This window comes from Haliotis rubra, unplaced genomic scaffold (assembly GCF_003918875.1).
Source record: "Haliotis rubra isolate DU_JTF1 unplaced genomic scaffold, ASM391887v1 Scf76, whole genome shotgun sequence".
Classification (NCBI taxonomy): Eukaryota; Metazoa; Mollusca; class Gastropoda; order Lepetellida; family Haliotidae; genus Haliotis; species Haliotis rubra.
Genome location: NW_025767479.1, coordinates 1,650,227 through 1,670,185, shown reverse-complemented (window position 1 = coordinate 1,670,185; position 19,959 = coordinate 1,650,227). Strand labels below are relative to the sequence as shown.

The 19,959-nt window shown below is 39.2% G+C and overlaps 1 protein-coding gene across 1 annotated transcript in view; it reads right to left on the bottom strand.

Moving 5' to 3' along the window:
* The window catches only part of LOC124260333 (fibrillin-1-like), a 37,733-nt gene extending 18,350 nt beyond the window's left edge, over positions 1-19,383 (bottom strand). The window contains exons 1-13 of the mRNA XM_046694620.1: positions 19,339-19,383; positions 15,890-16,006; positions 8,320-8,442; positions 7,165-7,287; positions 6,637-6,759; positions 5,817-5,939; positions 5,269-5,394; positions 4,543-4,665; positions 3,601-3,723; positions 2,677-2,802; positions 1,854-1,976; positions 1,064-1,186; positions 52-174 (exon numbers count right to left, since the gene is read on the bottom strand). Coding sequence (XP_046550576.1) covers positions 52-174; positions 1,064-1,186; positions 1,854-1,976; positions 2,677-2,802; positions 3,601-3,723; positions 4,543-4,665; positions 5,269-5,394; positions 5,817-5,939; positions 6,637-6,759; positions 7,165-7,287; positions 8,320-8,442; positions 15,890-15,989 — 1,459 coding nt within the window. The 5' untranslated portion in view covers positions 15,990-16,006; positions 19,339-19,383. The remainder of the gene's footprint in view (positions 1-51; positions 175-1,063; positions 1,187-1,853; positions 1,977-2,676; positions 2,803-3,600; positions 3,724-4,542; positions 4,666-5,268; positions 5,395-5,816; positions 5,940-6,636; positions 6,760-7,164; positions 7,288-8,319; positions 8,443-15,889; positions 16,007-19,338) is intronic.
* Between the last annotated feature and the right edge of the window lie 576 nt (positions 19,384-19,959).

Below are 19,959 nucleotides of genomic sequence, written 5' to 3'. Positions count from 1 at the left end.
GACTAACTGGTTATATCAGCAGAGGTTCTACAAGAGTCTAAGTGATCTTACTGTTGCAGGTAAGTCCATTCCCAGTGAAGCCAGGTAAACAGCCACAAGAGAAGGATCCAATGGTGTTGCTGCACTGAGCATTGCTGTCACAGCCGCCGTTGTTGGTATTACATTCGTTTACATCTGAAAGTTTATGTTATTGCTGCATCATCTCGTATAATCCCATAAACCAGTTAGAAAACAATACCCATTAAGATCGGGGTTGGAATTGGTCTTCATTAACCCATGCTTAAGAGGCGATTAACAGGATCGGGTGGTCAGGTTCGCTGACTTGGTTGATGATGTCATCGTACCCCAATGCTCATACTGTCAATCACTGGATTGTCTGGGAAAGACTCAATTATTAACCGACCTGCGCCATATAGATGAAATATTGCATCAGCAATTGGGATATGATGACATGTGTCAACCAAGTCAGCGAGCCCGACAACCCGATGCCCCTCAGGGTTACTGAAGATCAATTCTAACCAGGGTATTTACGGGTCTGTAGTAATTAGGAAAGAAACGTAAGCACAGGTATTCGTATTGCCAATCTCAAGCACCTCCACAAATTAACGAAAACTACTCTCCTATAAACCTTCACTAACATATATAGAACCATTCATCTAAAACGCATATACAGAACTCTCGATCTCTGACAGACATCCACATTACGAAAACTACTCTCCTATAAACCTTCACTAACATATATAGAACCATTCATCTAAAACGCATATACAGAACTCTCGATATCTGACGGACATCCACTTCTTGATAAAGAGAATCGGTAAATTAATTACGAAAACTATTCTCCTATAAACCTTCACATATAACTGTAGAACCATTACACCATTTAAAACGCATATACACGCCTCTCGATATCCGACGGACACCCAGTTTTTGTCAAAAAAGAATCAATGAGTGAGGTTTAACGCTGGGTATAGCAAAACCAAGAACAAGAGGATCGTGCTTCCATATTCAACCTATGTTGGGAATCGAACTCCGGGCTTCGGCTATAAATTTGAAATATTACCTATACATCCAACTCTACCATCTCCGCTGTAACCAGTATTACAGGGACAGGTATAGGAGCCAAATGTATCAATGCAGACAGCATTAGCTCCGCATGTGGCTCCGTTGAGACATTCGTTAACATCTGAAACGGAAACATAGAAATAAGGAAGATCAAAATACAATGAAACAGATAATCGTTACCTGATAATAAATTCTGTGTTATAGTGTATCAGCGCATAGTTTGCATCATCAGAGTTTCCTGTGCAACCGGAGAAACGTGAAAGCAAACTGCACACACACACGTTGAAACTCCTTCAATCCGGACTTTATCGTTATAGGTCCACCCGCTTTGATTAACAATTTCTGATTCATACATATAGTTTTAGTTCAGAAAACGTTCTCGAAAGTTATTGCCCAAAACAAGACTTCCCCATGAAGAGTCAGGGTATCAGGGTGTCACGTTATACAAGAATCATCCCTGCAACTGATACAGCACTTGGAATCTAAATCATACAATAACAATTGTTATTTCATAGAAAAATAGCTTAACTATTCCTGAACGTTCAAACCCGAATGTGATAATAGAGTGAGTGAGTGAGTTTAAGTTTCCAGCAATATCACTGCGGGTGACATCAGAAATGGTCTTTACTCTTTGCCCCCATGCTTCAATCGAACCCAGGTCTTCGGCGAGACGAGCGAACGCTTGACCCACTAGGCTACCCCACCGCCCCCTTGTGATAATAGAAAGAACATACATGCTATGATTTAATTGTAAAAGAAACATATGTATGGACAAGGAACACACTAACTGAAGCAGTTGAATCCATCGCCGGTGTAGCCACTGTTGCAGGTGCAGGTGAAGGAACCAACATTGTTGGCGCACGCAGCGTTGCTGTCGCAGCCACCGTTGTTGGTAAGACATTCGTTTACATCTGAAAATCGATTTTACTGCTGCATTATTCCCTTAGATTTCACCCCAGTAAACCAGGGAAAACCTACATAGTTATTTGATTGTTGCTTTACCCCAATGCAGTAAACATTTAAAAGGAATTTTACTTTACATCCACTTACACTGGGTTAGGCAAGCCATTCGATCACCATATGGGATATTTACAGTACTTTGTTTATGTTGGCTACCGAGAGTGTCATTTCAAACTACTATTGTCATCAAAAGGTTGACATTATTGTTGTATATTCTTGAACATATATATACCAGTCATTTGTTGTTTTACGCCGCATTGAGAAATATTAAACTATATTGCGGCGACCTGAGAATAACAAACCAGTGAATGAGTGAGTTTAGTTTTATGCCGCACTCAGCAATATTACGGCTATAATGCGGAGGTCTGTAAATAATAGAGTCTGGACCAGACAAGCCAGTGATCAACATCATGAGCATCGATCTACGCAATTGGGAACCGATGTGACAACCAAGTCAGCGAGCCTGACCACTCGATCCCGTTATTAGCCTCTTACAACAAGTATGGGTTGCTGATGATCAATTCTAACCCGGATCTTCACGGGTCCACAAGAATGTAGTACTTATGCTTTTCTATCAAATTAACAGAATTGTATGTAAACTGAAGAGGATGGTTGAGATTCTTCATCACAGAAGCTTTAGAAGCTAATCACCTATGCAGCTGACGGCCGGATCTCCGGTGTATCCCGCGGGGCACCCACAGGTGAATGAACCCGGTGTGTCAATGCAGACTGTAGGGGCAACACAGTTGTTGTTGCCTGTCAAACACTCGTTGATATCTGAAAGAGTGAGAGAGTGAGATTAAAATATTTCATTTGTTTGCTAGATCCATGGTCGTGTGTTCACGTGGCAACTCATACAAGTCCGGAATTCTGCCACTATTTTAAGGCATGAAGAGTGAGTGAGTTTTACGCCGCTTTTAGCAATATTCTAGCAATATCACGGCGTGGGACACCAGAAATGGGCTTCACACATTGTACCCATGTGGGGAATCGAACCCAGGCCTTCGGGTTTAACCACTGGATTACCCCCACCTCCCTCCCCCCGCCCTAGGGTTGGAGTGAGTGAGTGGGTTGGGTTCAACACCAGTTTGAACAGATGTTCAAATTATAACACAACTTGCTGGCTACATAGACACGTAAAACAGGTGGGATGCACTTACTAAAGTAAAACTGACTGACTGACTGAGTTTGGTTTTACGCCGCTTTTAGCAATATTCCAGCAACATCACGGCGGGGGACACCAGAAATGGGCACTAAAGTAAAAACCGAATGCACATGGTTCAGACAGACCATGGTCGTATTTGGGATGAATTTAGGATGAAGGGTGATAAACTTGGTGCCACTGCTCTCGGGGTCCTTATCTTATGTGTAAATATAATGCAACAAGGTGTTTAATAAAATCAAAAAGGAGACCATAACAATGTTTCAGCCAAAACCTGAGGCAATCTAGACTTGCTAAATTATTCATGACTTGAACTGGCTTCATTATATATTTCAATATCGGACACCTTGCCGGCATCTCATGCAGGTGAACAGCAACACACTAAATTGGCAACGTAGTGGTAGTCTTCTTACTTATGCAGAAGGTGCCTGAGCCGGTGTAGCCACTGTTGCAGGTGCAGGTGAAGGAGCCAATACTGTTGGCGCACGCAGCGTTGCTGTCGCAGCCACCGTTGTTGGTAAGACATTCGTTTACATCTGAAAGTTAATATCATACATTTAATCCCTGAACCTGGTGAAGAACTAACGGTAAACGGCATTTCCAATAGCCTGTGTGATTGCGTGTGTGTTGCTTGAGACAACGGTAGCAGGACGGAAGAAAACGGCACTATTTCTCAGACAACTTTTCAAATACAACGGGGACAGTTTTATACATATATGTGGCCCAAAATGTCGTCATAAAAGACAAGACATCATGGCTGATCATGAAGATTTTATGTTCTGACACTCGTATCAAATAATCAGCATGGCACACATGCGTATAGTTTCTTTATATGGTGTGATGAGATGGTAAGGTTGCTATACCGTCACTTTGAACAATGTCTCAGATATGCCACAGCGTGTCAGTTGCTGTATCCGATAATCCCGAGATGGTTCATGTGTTATACGTTTACCAGTTGCTGAAACCACTGGTGTGGTGTTGACAGATCACAACTCATAAAATATTAGATCGGGTTACACCACACAATGCCTCAGTAAAGCTTTCAAGAAGATTTATGGTGGACATGTTGGGGAAATCACAAAATCGTGCAGCTTTAATACCGCTGAGTCAAATATATACTCACGATATAGTCCCAATTGTACAATCGACTCTGCTTTTAGCAGAGATTGCTTATGGATGTGGAAAGGGTTTTGTCGCTTCTATTTCGAACCCATGATCAAACACTTCCGCACATACGGACACAACATTACAGCGACTTGCTGAGGTTGGGGCAACTGGGCCAAGGGTGCTTTCTTGAGACTACAGCAAGTACCCTCTTCATATTATCATAAAACATACAGGAAGACAACATTTACCTGTACATGCAACCAAACCATCTCCGGTGTACCCAGGCAAGCAGTTGCAAGCGTAGCTACCAACCGAATTCTCACACACAGAATTTGCTTGACAGTTGTTGCTTGACATACATTCGTTGATATCTGAAACAAGACCAGTTTCAAATCAGAACCACGCAAGTCAATAAATATATATTACCTTCAACATTTTTTCTTGATAGGATACTGACCAACGGTTATGCAAACTCAATTCGTTTAACAATTAACATGTTTGTCATTCTTTCTTTGCATGGATATCTATAGCATCAAAAGCACACTGAAATGCCAGACATGTTTTAGACGTCTTTAGACGTCTTTATATGAATAGTTATGTCAGAGAGCCAATAAGTTAGTCAGAGAGTTAGCAGTCAGAGAATCAGTCAGACAGAGTCAACCAGTCAGACAGTCAGTCAGAGAGTCAGTCAGTCAGCGAGTCAGTCAGAAGTTAGTCAATTAGTCAGAGAGTCAGTTAGAAGTTAGTCAGTCAGTCAGACAGTCAGTTAGTCAGAGAGACAGTTAGAAGTTAGTCAGTCAGTCAGAGAGTCAGTCAGTCAGAGAGTCAGTTAGAAGTTATTCAGTCAGTCAGAGAGTCAGTCAGAAGTTAGTCAGTCAGAGAGTCAGAAGTTAGTCAGTCAGTCAGAGAGTCAGTCAGTCAGAGATTCAGTCAGTCAGTCAGACAGAGAGTCAGTAATCGAAATAAATATTGACCAGTGCAAGCTATGGTTGGTGTGCCGGTGTACCCGCTCGGACATGCGCAGGAAAAGGTTCCAATTGAGTTGGTACATATTGCAGCTGTGCCACAGTTGTTACTTCCAGAAGTACACTCGTTGATATCTGAAAGTGATTTCCAGAAAATAACTGACTTTCCCACATGAATTTGTTCTGTGCACATGAATATTTATGTATATATTACACTTAATTTAACCATGTCCGTAGAACAGATCGCCTTACCTGATAAGTTTATAATAAATAGTTCACTGAAAACCACCATCAAGTTGACTGTTTAAAATAAGGCCCCGTCGGGCTGTAGAAACGATGGGTCCGATACATAGTTTTGATATCAAATTCATGCTTGACATAAGTTAGAAATATGTTCCGCAGAACATTAAAAACACATTGTTTCATGGCCATGACATATTAACTAAAACCATTTGTAATGCCCTGAACTAGAACATGCCCCTTATGTACCGCCCAACCTCCTGTGAAGGTGTATTACTGATGTCCCCTTATAATTCAGTTAAGAGTTTCTACCGTACCTGTGCAGCTGAATCCGTTGCCGGTGTAGCCGCTGTTGCAGGTGCAGGTGAAGGAACCAATAGTGTTGGCGCACGCAGCGTTGCTGTCGCAGCCACCGTTGTTGGTAAGACATTCGTTTACATCTGAAAATCGATTTTACTGCTGCATTTATCCCATGTATTTTAAACAAGAATTATCAAACAAGAAAACATAAGCAATTATAACATAGTTTCGTGTTTAATCCATTCATCTTCACGTGGAATGCATATTTAATTTCAATGCACACGTGATAAAACATTGATGCAAATCTCTATTTTGACTTGCACCGTGTGCTCCCATTCTTTCTCCTCGAGTACAATTGGCCTGCCTTTGCACGTGTTTTTGTGATTCATACATGTAGTGTTTACCCTTTAAGGAATTGGTTTCTGAGAATAGTTAAGACGCGTTTAGCACTGACACTATGTATTTGTGACGGGTGCCATGAGTGAGGTGGCGACCTCCATCTCATCATCACTATTTGATAATGAGGAATAAACACATGCATATCATACAATTAGAATCGTCCTATGGACTCTTTCAATTTCTCAAGGTTATTGACATTGTTTGTCGGATTCATTAGGTCATTCATATAGAGAATTAACTATCATCTCGTCCGTGTCAATACTTCCCTTGTATTTAGTCTGCCAGCGGATGGCTGAAATGGTCTTGTCTTGTAACCATGACAACGAAAACATTAATGCGGAATTAAAATCTGAAAATATCATTCTAATAATGATTACAACCCCCACCCGAAAGTACATGAATGGTTTCACATAATTCAGTTAAGAGTTTGTACCGTACCTGTGCAGCTGAATCCATTGCCGCTGTAGCCGTTGTTGCAGGTGCAGGAGAAGGAACCAATACTGTTGGCGCACACAGCGTTGCTATCGCAGCCACCGTTGTTGGTGCTACATTCGTTTATATCTGAAAGTGGATGTTAAACTCTGCATAATCTCATACCTTTAATCCCTGAAAAACATGGAAAAAACCGTAGCATTTCATTGTTGCTTTACTCCCACGCAGCAAACATTTGAAAACAATTTTAGTTTACATCGACTTCATTTGAGACAGGTAGGGAGTGGTTGAACATATATTTGGCTGTAGGTTTACGGTATTCGTTTACGTTGGCTACCGAGAATGTCGTTTCAAACTGCTACTCACACTGTGAAAACTGGCGAGTTTCAGAAACCGATTGTTTTAAAGACAAAAGAACTTCATACGTTAAATGAATGTGCAGCGATATGTTTTTGTAAAATATCATTATGATAATAACTGTTATCCCATCCGACAGCAACTTAATGATTTCATATAATTCAGTTTCTACCGTACCTGTGCAGCTGAATCCGTTGCCGGTGTAGCCGCTGTTGCAGGTGCAGGTGAAGGAACCAATAGTGTTGGCGCACGCAGCGTTGCTGTCGCATCCACCGTTGTTAGTAAGACATTCGTTTACATCTGAAAACCGTTTTTACTGCAGTATAGTTTTAGTAAATGTGCTCCAAGTGAACCAGGAAAATGGGGGTTGTTGTTAGATTGTTGCGTCACACCGCAGTAGCAATAGCAAATTTATCTTACGAAATACTGGGAAATAATTTGCCCCAAGCAAGTCAGTGGGCGATCACCACTGTATCTGTAAGTTAATGGTATTCGTTTATGTTTTATTCCGATGGGTTTTCAACGATTCAGATGGATCCAATACGTATCTTTTTGACAAAATGGCAGAGACACTTTACTTTTCTTGAGTTTATGGACTAGGAGATGAAAAGTGAAACCCTCCAAACAAGCGCATGTAAAAGACCCAATTGATTTGGAGAATACTAAAAGTATTGTTTTTAACCGAAATTTGTCGTGTCAAATATTAGTGTTTGTTTCGAAATTCCATTTTGTTACCGTTACTTTTATTATTTTCTCGTAATTTCGATTATTTTCTAGAAATTCCCAGTTTTTAAAATAGACATGAACTAACAAAGAAGTTTCGAAAAAACATCACCGAAAAATGAAACAATGAGAATTTTCGGTTTAAAAATAAATCTATGCTGCCAACGTTTGAACATACACTTCTTAAAATATTTGTTGTCTTGCCTTCTACTTGACAAGACTGCTTATGAGCAAAACCTAAGCTAAACTATATCTTTACAGAATTTTGTTTTAATTAAAAAATCCTCCCATCCCTCCAGAATATTTTTTTGTGGGTCTCAAAATTACCCTTCTTAAAACAACACTTTACAATTCAGGATTCAGGATTTTAATAATAAGGGGTTGTGTTGTGTTTACTGTTCTAAGTGTACAAATGAACAAGAAAATGTGATAGAGCTGATGTAGGTTCACTGAGTATTTATTTTAGATACATTTTAATTAACATACTTCAAATACCGGCTTTCCTTCCTTGCAGTGCATCTCTCGTTACAAATTGGCGTGCGTATAGTGTTAAATACACCATACAATTTAGGCTGTGATTGCAGTAAGCATGAACGTAGTTCTACGCACCTGTCTGTATACAACAGACGCCAGAATAACAGAGGAGGTTGTTGCTGAAGGGAGGATCTTTTTCCCAACCTGCCGGACATGCGGTAGCATAGCACTTTCTGGCCGTGTTCCTGACTTGGCACTCTGAAACAAGGTATATATTTCAAGTTTAATCACTCACGAAAAGGGCCCAAACTAATTCAGTCATAGATTTGTGTGTGATTGCGAGTGTTTGGTTCTTTTTTCTTTTCTTTTTTTTCGGGGGGGGGGGGTTATTGTTGCTGTGTTTTTTGTCTGTTTTGGGGTTGTTTTGGTTTGTTTGTGTTTTTTGCCGTTGTTGTTGTTGTGTGTGTGTGTGTGTGTGTGTGTGTGTGTGTGTGTGTGTGTGTGTGTGTGTGTGTGTGTGTGTGTGTGTGTGTGTTTTGAGGGGCGTCATTTCATTTCTTATGAAAGTTTTTCATTCACACAGAAATACATATATTGCGTAGATCAATGTAACTTGTAAGATTGACATCATTTTATAAGAAACATCTATTACTATACATTGAATTTTCAAGAATCTTTTAAACCGACTTCCTCGGGTTCCTCAACATTATGTATGTACAAGTAAATATTTTAATCTCCTAGTATTTAACTCGGGTGGAGCAAGTTCAAGGACAGTGCAAGGACAAGGCTGACGCCTACTATAATGGGCAATTGACACAATTATGTATGTCATTGTGACCAGTGAAGATCTGGGTTAGAATTGATCTTTAGTAAACCATGCTTGTCGTAACAGGCGACTAACGGCTTCGGTAGACCAGGTTCGCAAACTTAGTTTATGCCTGTCATCTCATCCCAATGGAGTAGATCGATGTTCATGATGCCAATCCCTTGTTTTATGAGCGTCATGTCGTTACACTAGTCATTGAAATGGGTTGATTGAATTGACATGATAGTGGGAATTTATACACATCTCGTAAGATTAAAAGTGAGTGAGTGAGTTTAGTTTTACGCCACACTCAGCAATATTTCAGCTATATGGTTGCGGTCTGTAAATAATCGAGTCTGGACCAGACAAACCAGGGATCTACATCATGAGCATCGATCTACGCAAATGGGATACGATGACATGTGTCAACCAAGTCAGCAAACCTGACCACCCGATCCCGATCATTGGCCTTTGCATCTTCTAACAAGGTCTGTGTGGTTGAAAGCCACCTTGATGATGCCAGACCACAAGGGGCTAGCGCTCTTCTGCTGCCTAAAAATATTAATGGAGAACTATAACCATTACGATATACCCATAGGCAGTCACCTAACAACAGGTTACACTGATCAACAGGGGCCTCACACCAGGTAATACACTGATCAACAGGGACCTCACACCAGGTAATACACTGATCAACAGGGACCTCACACCGGGTAATACACTGATCAACAGGGACCTTACACCAGGTAATACACTGATCAATAGGGACATTACACCAGGTAATACACTGATCAACAGGGACATTACAACAGGTAATACACTGATCAACAGGGACCTAACAACAGGTAATACACTGATCAACAGGGACCTCACACCGGGTAATACACTGATCAACAGGGACCTCACACCAGGTAATACACTGATCAACAGGGGCCTCACACCAGGTAATACACTGATCAACAGGGACCTCACACCGGGTAATACATTGATCAACAGGGAAGATCAATTCCAACCCGGACCTTCACGGGTAGATTAAAAGTACATGGGCGGGCAGGATACCCTTACTTTGTCGCGAGCACTTGATGTCAGCACTATTTGAGAATGATTCATGAACTCGTGCTTCTGAAATGATCGGAATTATACAGTGAACTTTTCTACTATCACAGATTCCCTATTATCATGGAGAGTGTTTTGTCGCTCATATTTATAATTAGTCACCTATGTTCATCCGAGTATCACAAAGGCTACTTGCGTCATTTCGGCGAAAAACTTTTTTTACACCTTTTCTATGAGAAACAACAAAGTATTTTTGGTTATCTTAAAACTCACGGCTCATACATCTGTTCGAAAAAATTTGTTATCGTACAATCATTTTATGACACGATACTTCTAATAACACCATAGCCAAACATGTATAAAATACTTATAAATGGAACGGAAAGGTCCTACATAATAATTATCAAAGACTGGTTCAGAGCGAGATGCCATCATAAATGCAGCACTACGCATGAAGTAAATATTCATCATCTCTCTTGTTTACATACTTGTTGGGTTAGATGTTACCCAGCATATTCAAATACGATGGAAGAGAGGTGTGTGTGTACTCTAAGGGCGACTTCCATCGCCGCCTCTGGGCATAAAAGTTTCTGTCTGACATGAAATGTTTGAACAACAAGATACCACCCTCTTCAATTAGGTTACTTCGTACAAGTACCTTATTCCATACTGTAAAGTTGATATTTTCTAAAGACACAGACCTCTCACTGAAATGCTCCCTTGAGAATCCGCAAATGATAAATTAACTATATCCGCATCGTCGTAATTACTTTACCAACATCCAAATACTGCAACAGTTCTGACATAGAACTAAGTGTTTTCCATACATAAATAGAACATAATTAATATGGATACACCTTCTTTATAGCAACAGATGCGACGTTTCGGTGTAGAGTGAATGAGATACGTTTTACGCCGCTTTTAGCAATATTCAAGCAATATCACAGCGGGGGACACCAGAAATGGGCTTCACACATTGTACCCATGTGGGGAATCGAACCCGGGCATTCGGCGTGACAAGCGGACGCTTTAACCACTAGGCTACCCTCCGGCCTACCGCCCCGTTTCGGTGTCGATGCTAACACTATTATCAAGCAAGTGATACATAACATTACCTGCTTCTAAATACCACTTAAAGAAGTTATACATCGTTAAATATTTAACAAGTTGCTTTAATGATTTTAATACCTTTATTAAGCACATTTGGGTAAACAGTGTGGATGTGTCTTTCATTGGTAAGCCCTTACATGACTTTCAACTATTAGGTACTGGAATCGTATATAATTTCACGGGGTGCAATTTTCGCGGAAAGTTCACAAAAGACCTATTAGCGCAGTAGTTTTTTCGCGCATTTCAAACGCCTGAGTGGTGGTGTCCATCACAAAGTTTTCACAACCCATAGACATGCAATAATCAAAGCTAGCCGCCATAATTGAATCGTGTTTACTAAAACAATCAGAGAGAGGTGGGATTATACTTGTGTCAACATTGTGATTTGTGACTGATGTAAGTGAGCTTCGTTCATTTTGTGATTTCGAGTAATCAGCTATCACTTAGCTGACAAACTGATAACAAACATTTGCTGATTGTGATCGCTATTACTAGTATACTAGTATATGCCTCTATTCCTTTGTATATTGTTTTGAAGTTGTTATCTGAGAGAATAAACAAATTGCATGTTGTTCCTACTTGAGTATTTGTCATGACTTGACCATGAATATTTCGCTTGGTATGATTATTGACGCACAATCATTTTGCGCTAAAAGCGCGAAAATTAATCCCACGCGAAAATATCTACGATTACAGTATCCTTCTTCAGAGAGATTAACGTTGATACTATTGTGTACTCTTGAATAACATTTGGTATACGTCAACGGTGTCGTACCTGGAAGTAGACATTTGTTATTACAGTAAAAATCCTTTGATGTTCGGCCGAGGTAGATACATGTTGTTTTAAAGGATTAATGAGATGGGTGACACTAAAACTTGAACTGGTGAGTGAACTCGGAGTTCACTAATTAGTGATATGAACTCACTAGTTCTAACTATGAACATAGTTGCTGATATGAACTCACTAGTTAAATGACAAATAACACAATTATGATTATTTGATTGATATCAACTCACAAATTAACTATAGAATTTAGATTGATTGATATAAACTCACACTGGGTATATATCATGGTAATTCCACCAAGAATCTATCACTGTCAAAAATGGCAAACCAGCAGTTAGACTATAAGTTTCTCCCGACTTCACGTGGTGGACGTTATCTAGTTGTTGAAGGCTTTGTGTTTCGATTGAATCGAAGACGCAACGATGCTTCATGGGCATCTTGGAGATGCCAGGAGAAGACATGTGCTGCGACTGTCTCTACTGTGAACGACATCATCACCAAGCATCCCAGCCCACATAACCATGGACCTGTCCATAATGAGATAAAGGTATGTTGTGCGTAAATGTATCTATAAATTATAATATTAAAATGGTATAAAGCTCTGCTACATTTGTTCATTATTTGCACAATTTTAGACAAATGTGTTCGAAAAGCACTTCATTAGATTTATGCAGCCATAACATTACATTAATTTTGGTTATATCTTATTTACAGGTCAGAGAGACACTGGACAGGATGAAGATGGTGGCCAAGTCATCTCTGGGTCCGATACCGACGCTGTACAACGAGGTTCTGGCCTCAGTGAGCGATGGTCCTTGGACGGAAGAGAACAGGTCGTTCATCGCAGAAATGCCGACGTACGACACCGTCAAGAACAGACTGTACCAGGCCCGAAGATCCACCTTCCCACCCATCGGATTTTATTATTATAAATCATATATTACTATGCTTAAACTATGTCATTCATTTTGTGTACTTCGCGGCTGATGATCAATAATCACAAATTATGTATTCATAAAATAATCTTGTGCTTCCAGGTAGACGACGTGTGGCTGAACGCACTTGCAGACATGCCTGACGACCCTCGCTGCCTCCGTCTCGCCGACTACGTGACCACCCAGTGGGTGGAAGGACATATACCCAAGACAGCGTGGAACCACTACCAGAACACCGGTCCAAGAACCAATAACCACCTGGAAGGTTGGCATGGTCGCCTTAAGAAAATTATTTCTAAGGCTCACCCCAATGTCTTCGAGATGTTGTCTTTCCTCAGGAAAGAGCAGAAACTGAACGAAATCAAGCTTGTTCAGTACGCTGCTGGGAGGAAACCGCCACCAAAAAGGAGGAAGTACATCCATGTCAACTCAAGACTAGAGACTCTGAAGCAAGAACTCCGAGATGGTGCCATGAGTGTCATGGTTTACGCTGATGCCGTGTCGCATCTAATGAAGTTACAGTGAACTGACATTTAGTGTGTGACTTTGAAGTGTGATGCAGTAGACCTAGTGCTAAGTACTGAATGCAATGTTAATCATGCTTTGTGTATATTATTATTTAATTTATGTATGTAATATTAATGTAAATGAACTAATAAAATAAAATAGTGATACCTGATACTTGTACATGACAGTGTTGACAATATCATTTTTGTGATATTTGTGTATATTTATTGAACTTTATTGTATACATATGACTTATGAAATAAAAGTAAGAACGAAACTATGCTATGTATTTTGTTTTTACCTTGGGAATGGTTTGTGGATGTATTCCATCTATTAACTCATTTTTGTATGACCCATGTGGTTGAAATAACATAGAACCTCCATTGTTCTCTGGAGGCAGTGGACTTGAAAATCCTTACATGCTCCACTGGTTTGTTGTTTTAAACATCACAAATGTCTACTTCCAGGTATGTAACCGTCAACATTAGGTTCAACTTCATGTGTAAAATGTAACTGTCGACTGGAATTAATATTGTTTCTGAACAGAGTTCAATTTTAGCGTCACCACGGTTGTTTTGCCCTTATATAACAGCTTTTACAGGGGCGATACTCCAATAGATCGATAAGGCTGCAGAAGAAAGCCTGGATGATGTCTATAGGGTACAAAATGACTGCAGATATGATGAGGTATATCAAAGCACTGATTGACGTGGACAACAGGCATATAAGCGACTATTAAGACTGACTGACTGACTGAGTTTGGTTTTACGCCGCTTTTAGCAATATTCCAGCAACATCACGGCGGGGGACACCAGAAATGGGCTTCACACATTGTACCCATGTGGGACTATTAAGATCATAAGGATGTACAGTTGAAATGAGATGAAGATTATTTAGTGATGAGTACCTTCTCGGCTGGAATGTAACACCCTTGATCGTTTTTGATGGCATCATTTCCAGTAAGTATGGTAATGTTGTCCCAATATATGCTGTGGTCTGGGTGGGCGTCGGGAAAAATGTTAGTTGATATATATATTGTTTCCTAAACCTGTTCTTCAATATGATTGATATGCTATTAAACAACATCGATCACATTCCACGAACCTTACGCTCACATACAGCCTATTTCGTATTAATGAAATACCAATGTCGAAAGAATCGAAATTCTGAACAATGTATGCCTTATTTTGTCTTTTCGAAAATATGATTTAAGTTGTCTCATTATTTTCCAAAGTTGCCTATACACGTTTATGGCACAGGCAATGTGTCAAGTCACTTATTTTTTTCATAAATTGCCTGATTCACTCATACAGTTTACAAACTGCAATTGTAGTAGATATTTCAGTCATTCTATAATCTGACTGAACATTCTCGTACACGTATCGCAAGCAGTACGGATTCTCTTGAAAAAAGAGCTCTAAACTCTGATGCCTATTTCCAATCAGGACCAAAACGTGGTGTAATGCATGAGACTGGTGTTCTTGATTCAGTTATGGGACAATTAAATGTGGTTTTGAATAGCTTACATGAGGCCTACAAGGACAGTTGCAAGGCTCGAACCTAGAAACTGAATATGATCTGAATGACGATGTTCTGCTGTTATCTTAATTACCGTGATGTGACCTAAAGTCTCAGCAACTGTGTCAGTGAGTGAGTTTAGTTTTACGCCGCATTCAGCAATATTCCAAATATAAGGCGGAGGTCTGTAAATAATCGACTCTCGACCAGACAATCCAGTGATCAACAGCATGACCATCGATCTACGCAATTGGGAACCGATGAAATGGGTCAAACCAAGTCAGCGAGCCTGACCACACGATCCCGTTAGTCGCCTCCTATGACAAGCATGGTTACTGAAGATCAATTCTAACCCGGATCTTCACGGAGCAGCCATGTGTATCCTTTCAACTTCATATTGGGAAAATAACTAGTAAAACTATATTTCTTGAACGTTAGTTTTGAATTACAGTGATGGAACCAAACTATGATATTAAATACATTAAATAGACACTACACAGGCATCTAAAATCGGATACTATAAATACATATATACTGCTACTCAATGTGTTGTACTTCAATATACTTTATATCTTTGACACACTATTGCCAAGGCTCTGTTGTCGATAAAGTACGTATTAAAGTGATTATCTTTGTGAATCCTGGAATTACATGCAAACTTAATAAAACATCACAAGAAAGCGTATCCATTCTAAGCAAAACAATACATAGCCCTGCTCATTAGTGTCACTCAGAAGTTGTACTTGATATGGTAGATGTTGTACTTGTTCGATGTCCAATGACAAGAACGAAAATGTTCGTAAAGACATCATTTGAAAATATTTTAGCTTCATACATGTAGGACAATTATGATAAAACAACCTACATAATAAACTGTACATGTCCACACAATTTCAATTTCAACTCCCTTTGCAATTTTTTTTTTAAATGAGAGGATATCTTAACTTTTTTTTACACTAAAACATCGTTAATCTGTAAAATACTCACGGCTTATACTCCAGATCATTTCCATAATGGTCGCGGAATTAACCACCGTTATAAAGACAAACAGCAGCCCCAAAACCTTTCCTGAGTTGGCGGGCGCCATATTGTTGTCTTGCCGTACTGGAGAAACGCAAAGAACTAACCGTCATAAACTGAAATATATATATTCATTGAGCTTCGTACGCAAACAATGTGTCGTGAACTTAGGCACGGTGGAAGCCACCCTGCTTAAACATGGGCATTGAATAGAACTTGTTGGATTAAGCAAATCGGCCCATGAGGTCATAGAGGGAGAAAAGGGTGGAAGGTGTAAAAGAGGTCTCTCCGCTAGAAACCTCTGCTTAAGGACCCTCCTTGTGATAAAGGCTTTGCCATATTGACGATGAAACATTTGTAGAAAATTCACAAATGTTTTCAATTTTGTGATCACGTTTATTGTCAGTTCATGACGTCTAATTTTTATCTCTGAAGTGTATCTTGTGTAAATTTAAGCACTAAAGAGTGTTTCATTTTAGGTTTCCCCTGAATAGCGCCTGATAATGCAGCAAGGTTTGGTCAAGTTTCAAAGGCTAGGTCAAACAGATGTATAATATAATATCAATGCAAACAGTGATGTTTAGTTCTCACAATAGTATACACTCGGGTGTGGGATGAGGCTGAAAAGGATTTTGATTGCTTCTGACGTAAGGAAATTGGGAATATGACACGAAGTTGCCTACTAGAAGGAGCTATGTTTGCATCAAGTCAGACAATATGCCAACTTTACAAAGAAACCCGGTCGGTCATATTACAAGTATTTGTCCATCAGTGATTTCAGATGACACGATCTTCATGCCTTCAGACACGGGGATTTGTTACTGAACTTACAGACCATAGTTGTTACATCCTTACCTTCAAAAGTTCAAGACGAATTGACAAAATGAAAGCTAGTGTCATCTGACTATGAATACAATATTTGATACGTTGGACGTTATCAATGATATAATTTATACGAAACTTGGAGAAATGACAGGCAGACATCCCCATGTGTATCAATTGTGCTCCTTTCTTGTACTGATCCGTTTCTTTATGCATATGAATTGGTGATGTCAACACAAGGGAACTTCAAGTACGTCCATAATCTCATATGATTCAATAGTGGCCAGAAAATGTCCTTCCACTTATTTAATAACCTGAAATGTAAATAAACATGACCAGTGAATCATCCTCTTCTGTATAATAGCTACACCTGTGTATTGTTTCAGATTCAATAGTGGCCAGAAAATGTCCTTCCACTTATTTAATAACCTGAAATGTAAATAAACATGACCAGTGAATCATCCTCTTCTGTATAATAGCTACACCTGTGTATTGTTTCAGATTCAATAGTGGCCAGAAAATGTCCTTCCACTTATTTAATAACCTGAAATGTAAATAAACATGACCAGTGAATCATCCTCTTCTGTTTAATAGCTACACCTGTGTATTGTTTCAGATTCAATAGTGGCCAGAAAATGTCCTTCCACTTACTTAATAACCTGAAATGTAAATAAACATGACCAGTGAATCATCCTCTTCTGTTTAATAGCTACACCTGTGTATTGTTTCAGATTCAATAGTGGCCAGAAAATGTCCTTCCACTTATTTAATAACCTGAAATGTAAATAAACATGACCAGTTAATAACCTGAAATGTAAATAAACATGACCAGTGAATCATCCTCTTCTGTTTAATAGCTACACCTGTGTATTGTTTCAGATTCAATAGTGGCCAGAAAATGTCCTTCCACTTATTTAATAACCTGAAATGTAAATAAACATGACCAGTGAATCATCCTCTTCTGTTTAATAGCTACACCTGTGTATTGTTTCAGATTCAATAGTGGCCAGAAAATGTCCTTCCACTTATTTAATAACCCAGGCATACATTAATTTGATTAGCTCTCTTACTAAGATAGTCGTAAAGTGCCATACGTTAACATTAACTTACGACTCTATCTTAGCGCTAAGAGAAATGTAAATAAACATGACCAGTGAATCATCCTCTTCTGTTAAAATTTTTTAGATTCTAGTGCCAGAAAATGTCCTGAAATGGAAATAAACATGACCAGTGAATCATCCTCTTCTGTATAATAGCTACACCTGTGTATTTTTTCAGATTCAATAGTGGCCAGAAAATGTCCTTCCACTTATTTAATAACCTGAAATGTAAATAAACATGACCAGTGAATCATCCTCTTCTGTTTAATAGCTTACCTGTGTAGCTACACCTGTGTATTGTTTCAGATTCAATAGTGGCCAGAAAATGTCCTTCCACTTATTTAATAACCTGAAATGTAAATAAACATGACCAGTGAATCATCCTCTTCTGTTTAATAGCTACACCTGTGTATTGTTTCAGATTCAATAGTGGCCAGAAAATGTCCTTCCACTTATTAAATAACCTGAAATGTAAATAAACATGACCAGTGAATCATCCTCTTCTGTTTAATAGCTACGCCTGTGTATTGTTTCAGAGACAAAAAACAAAACAATCCACAAGACAGCATCACAAGAAGGATGACTTAAACCTTCCAATAGTCCACATTCATTTAGTCAACAATATCCAACAACTTCAGCCTATTTCACTGTGATACTTAATTATCGGTATATCGTAACCTCACAGTACAATGCTTTCGTCCACAGTTTCATAATTTAGACAATAATCAGATTGTCTATGTTGGTGTTTACTCCTCGTACGAAATAAACCTTACTATTCGACTTTTGGTGATAATAACTTTTCAGTACCAGCTTCTCGAGTTTTACTGAATGTATTCAGTATAAGAATTGCCATTGCACAAATGAAGAGGCTTGAATTAAAGTGAGAGAGTGAGTTTGGTTTTACGCCGCTTTTAGCAATATCACGGCGGGGGACACCAGAAATGGGCTTCACACAATGTACCCATGTCGGGAATCGAACCCGGGTCTTCGGCGTGACGAGCGAACGCTTTAATCAAAAGGCTACTCTGCCGCCCAGCTTGAACATGAATTAAAGACATAAGTAAGCACCTTATTACTTTTGAAGATTTAATAGTCATGGAAGACTCTTCTTAACGTTGTCAGTACATCAGCATTCACATTTTAACTAATAGCTTCGGGTTTAGTCCGTTTAACGCAGGGTTGGTATAGTTAATTAACACAGGTTATGTAGCGGTTAATAGTAAACATGGCTGTTCTCATAAATGTTTACAATTCATCGTCAATATCCAAAAGGTAGACGCTAGTCTAGGCGCCAAAGGTCAAAGCACCAACATTCAATGTACATATACCAACACCATCTTAGGTCAACCTTGACCTGTGCACGTGGAGATGACATGGACAAGGTTGTGGGAGATGAAATTGTGGTTTGGTCATCACAGCCAGGTGGTCAAGTAGGAAGATGTCGTTTTTACATTACATTAGCATTACATTAGCATAAAAGAGAATGAACATTACCTAGTCATTGAGGTTGTCTGACGCGAACATTCTTAATTGACTGCTAACGGCTCGGTATAGTGATGATTGGTGACCTTGCATTGTCCTGAATGACCTTGCATTGCCCTGGATGACCTAGCTAACACATAAACAATTTGTGAACAATACATCTTCAAAATCTGTTAGCTTGGAAACATATTCTGATCTCCTATTCTGGTCAACATGGTTAATAAAAAGTCACTCTAATACCCAAGAATGATTTTCTATGGTTAAGAAACCAATAATTCGATTCATATAAAATCAATTAAATCAATGTTCTCTGGATGACTGGCATATCAGTTCTTAATTCACCTCTTTGTCTGGGAAATTACCAAATTACTATTCTCTGAAATTGAAGTCACTGATTTCATAATTTGGTAATCATAGTTCATAATTGTAATTTTAAAGGCATTTCAACTGCTCTATACGAATCCGTCGTGGTTGTGAAATACGCAATGCATTCAAAAAAAATTTATTTGAACCACTCAGAAACAACCAAATGTATTTGTGAATTTAATGTAAAGAAAAAGATATTTCATTTATGTAAAGTATCAACATTAAGATGGCGATACATTTACCATGCATCAAGCTATGATATTCATC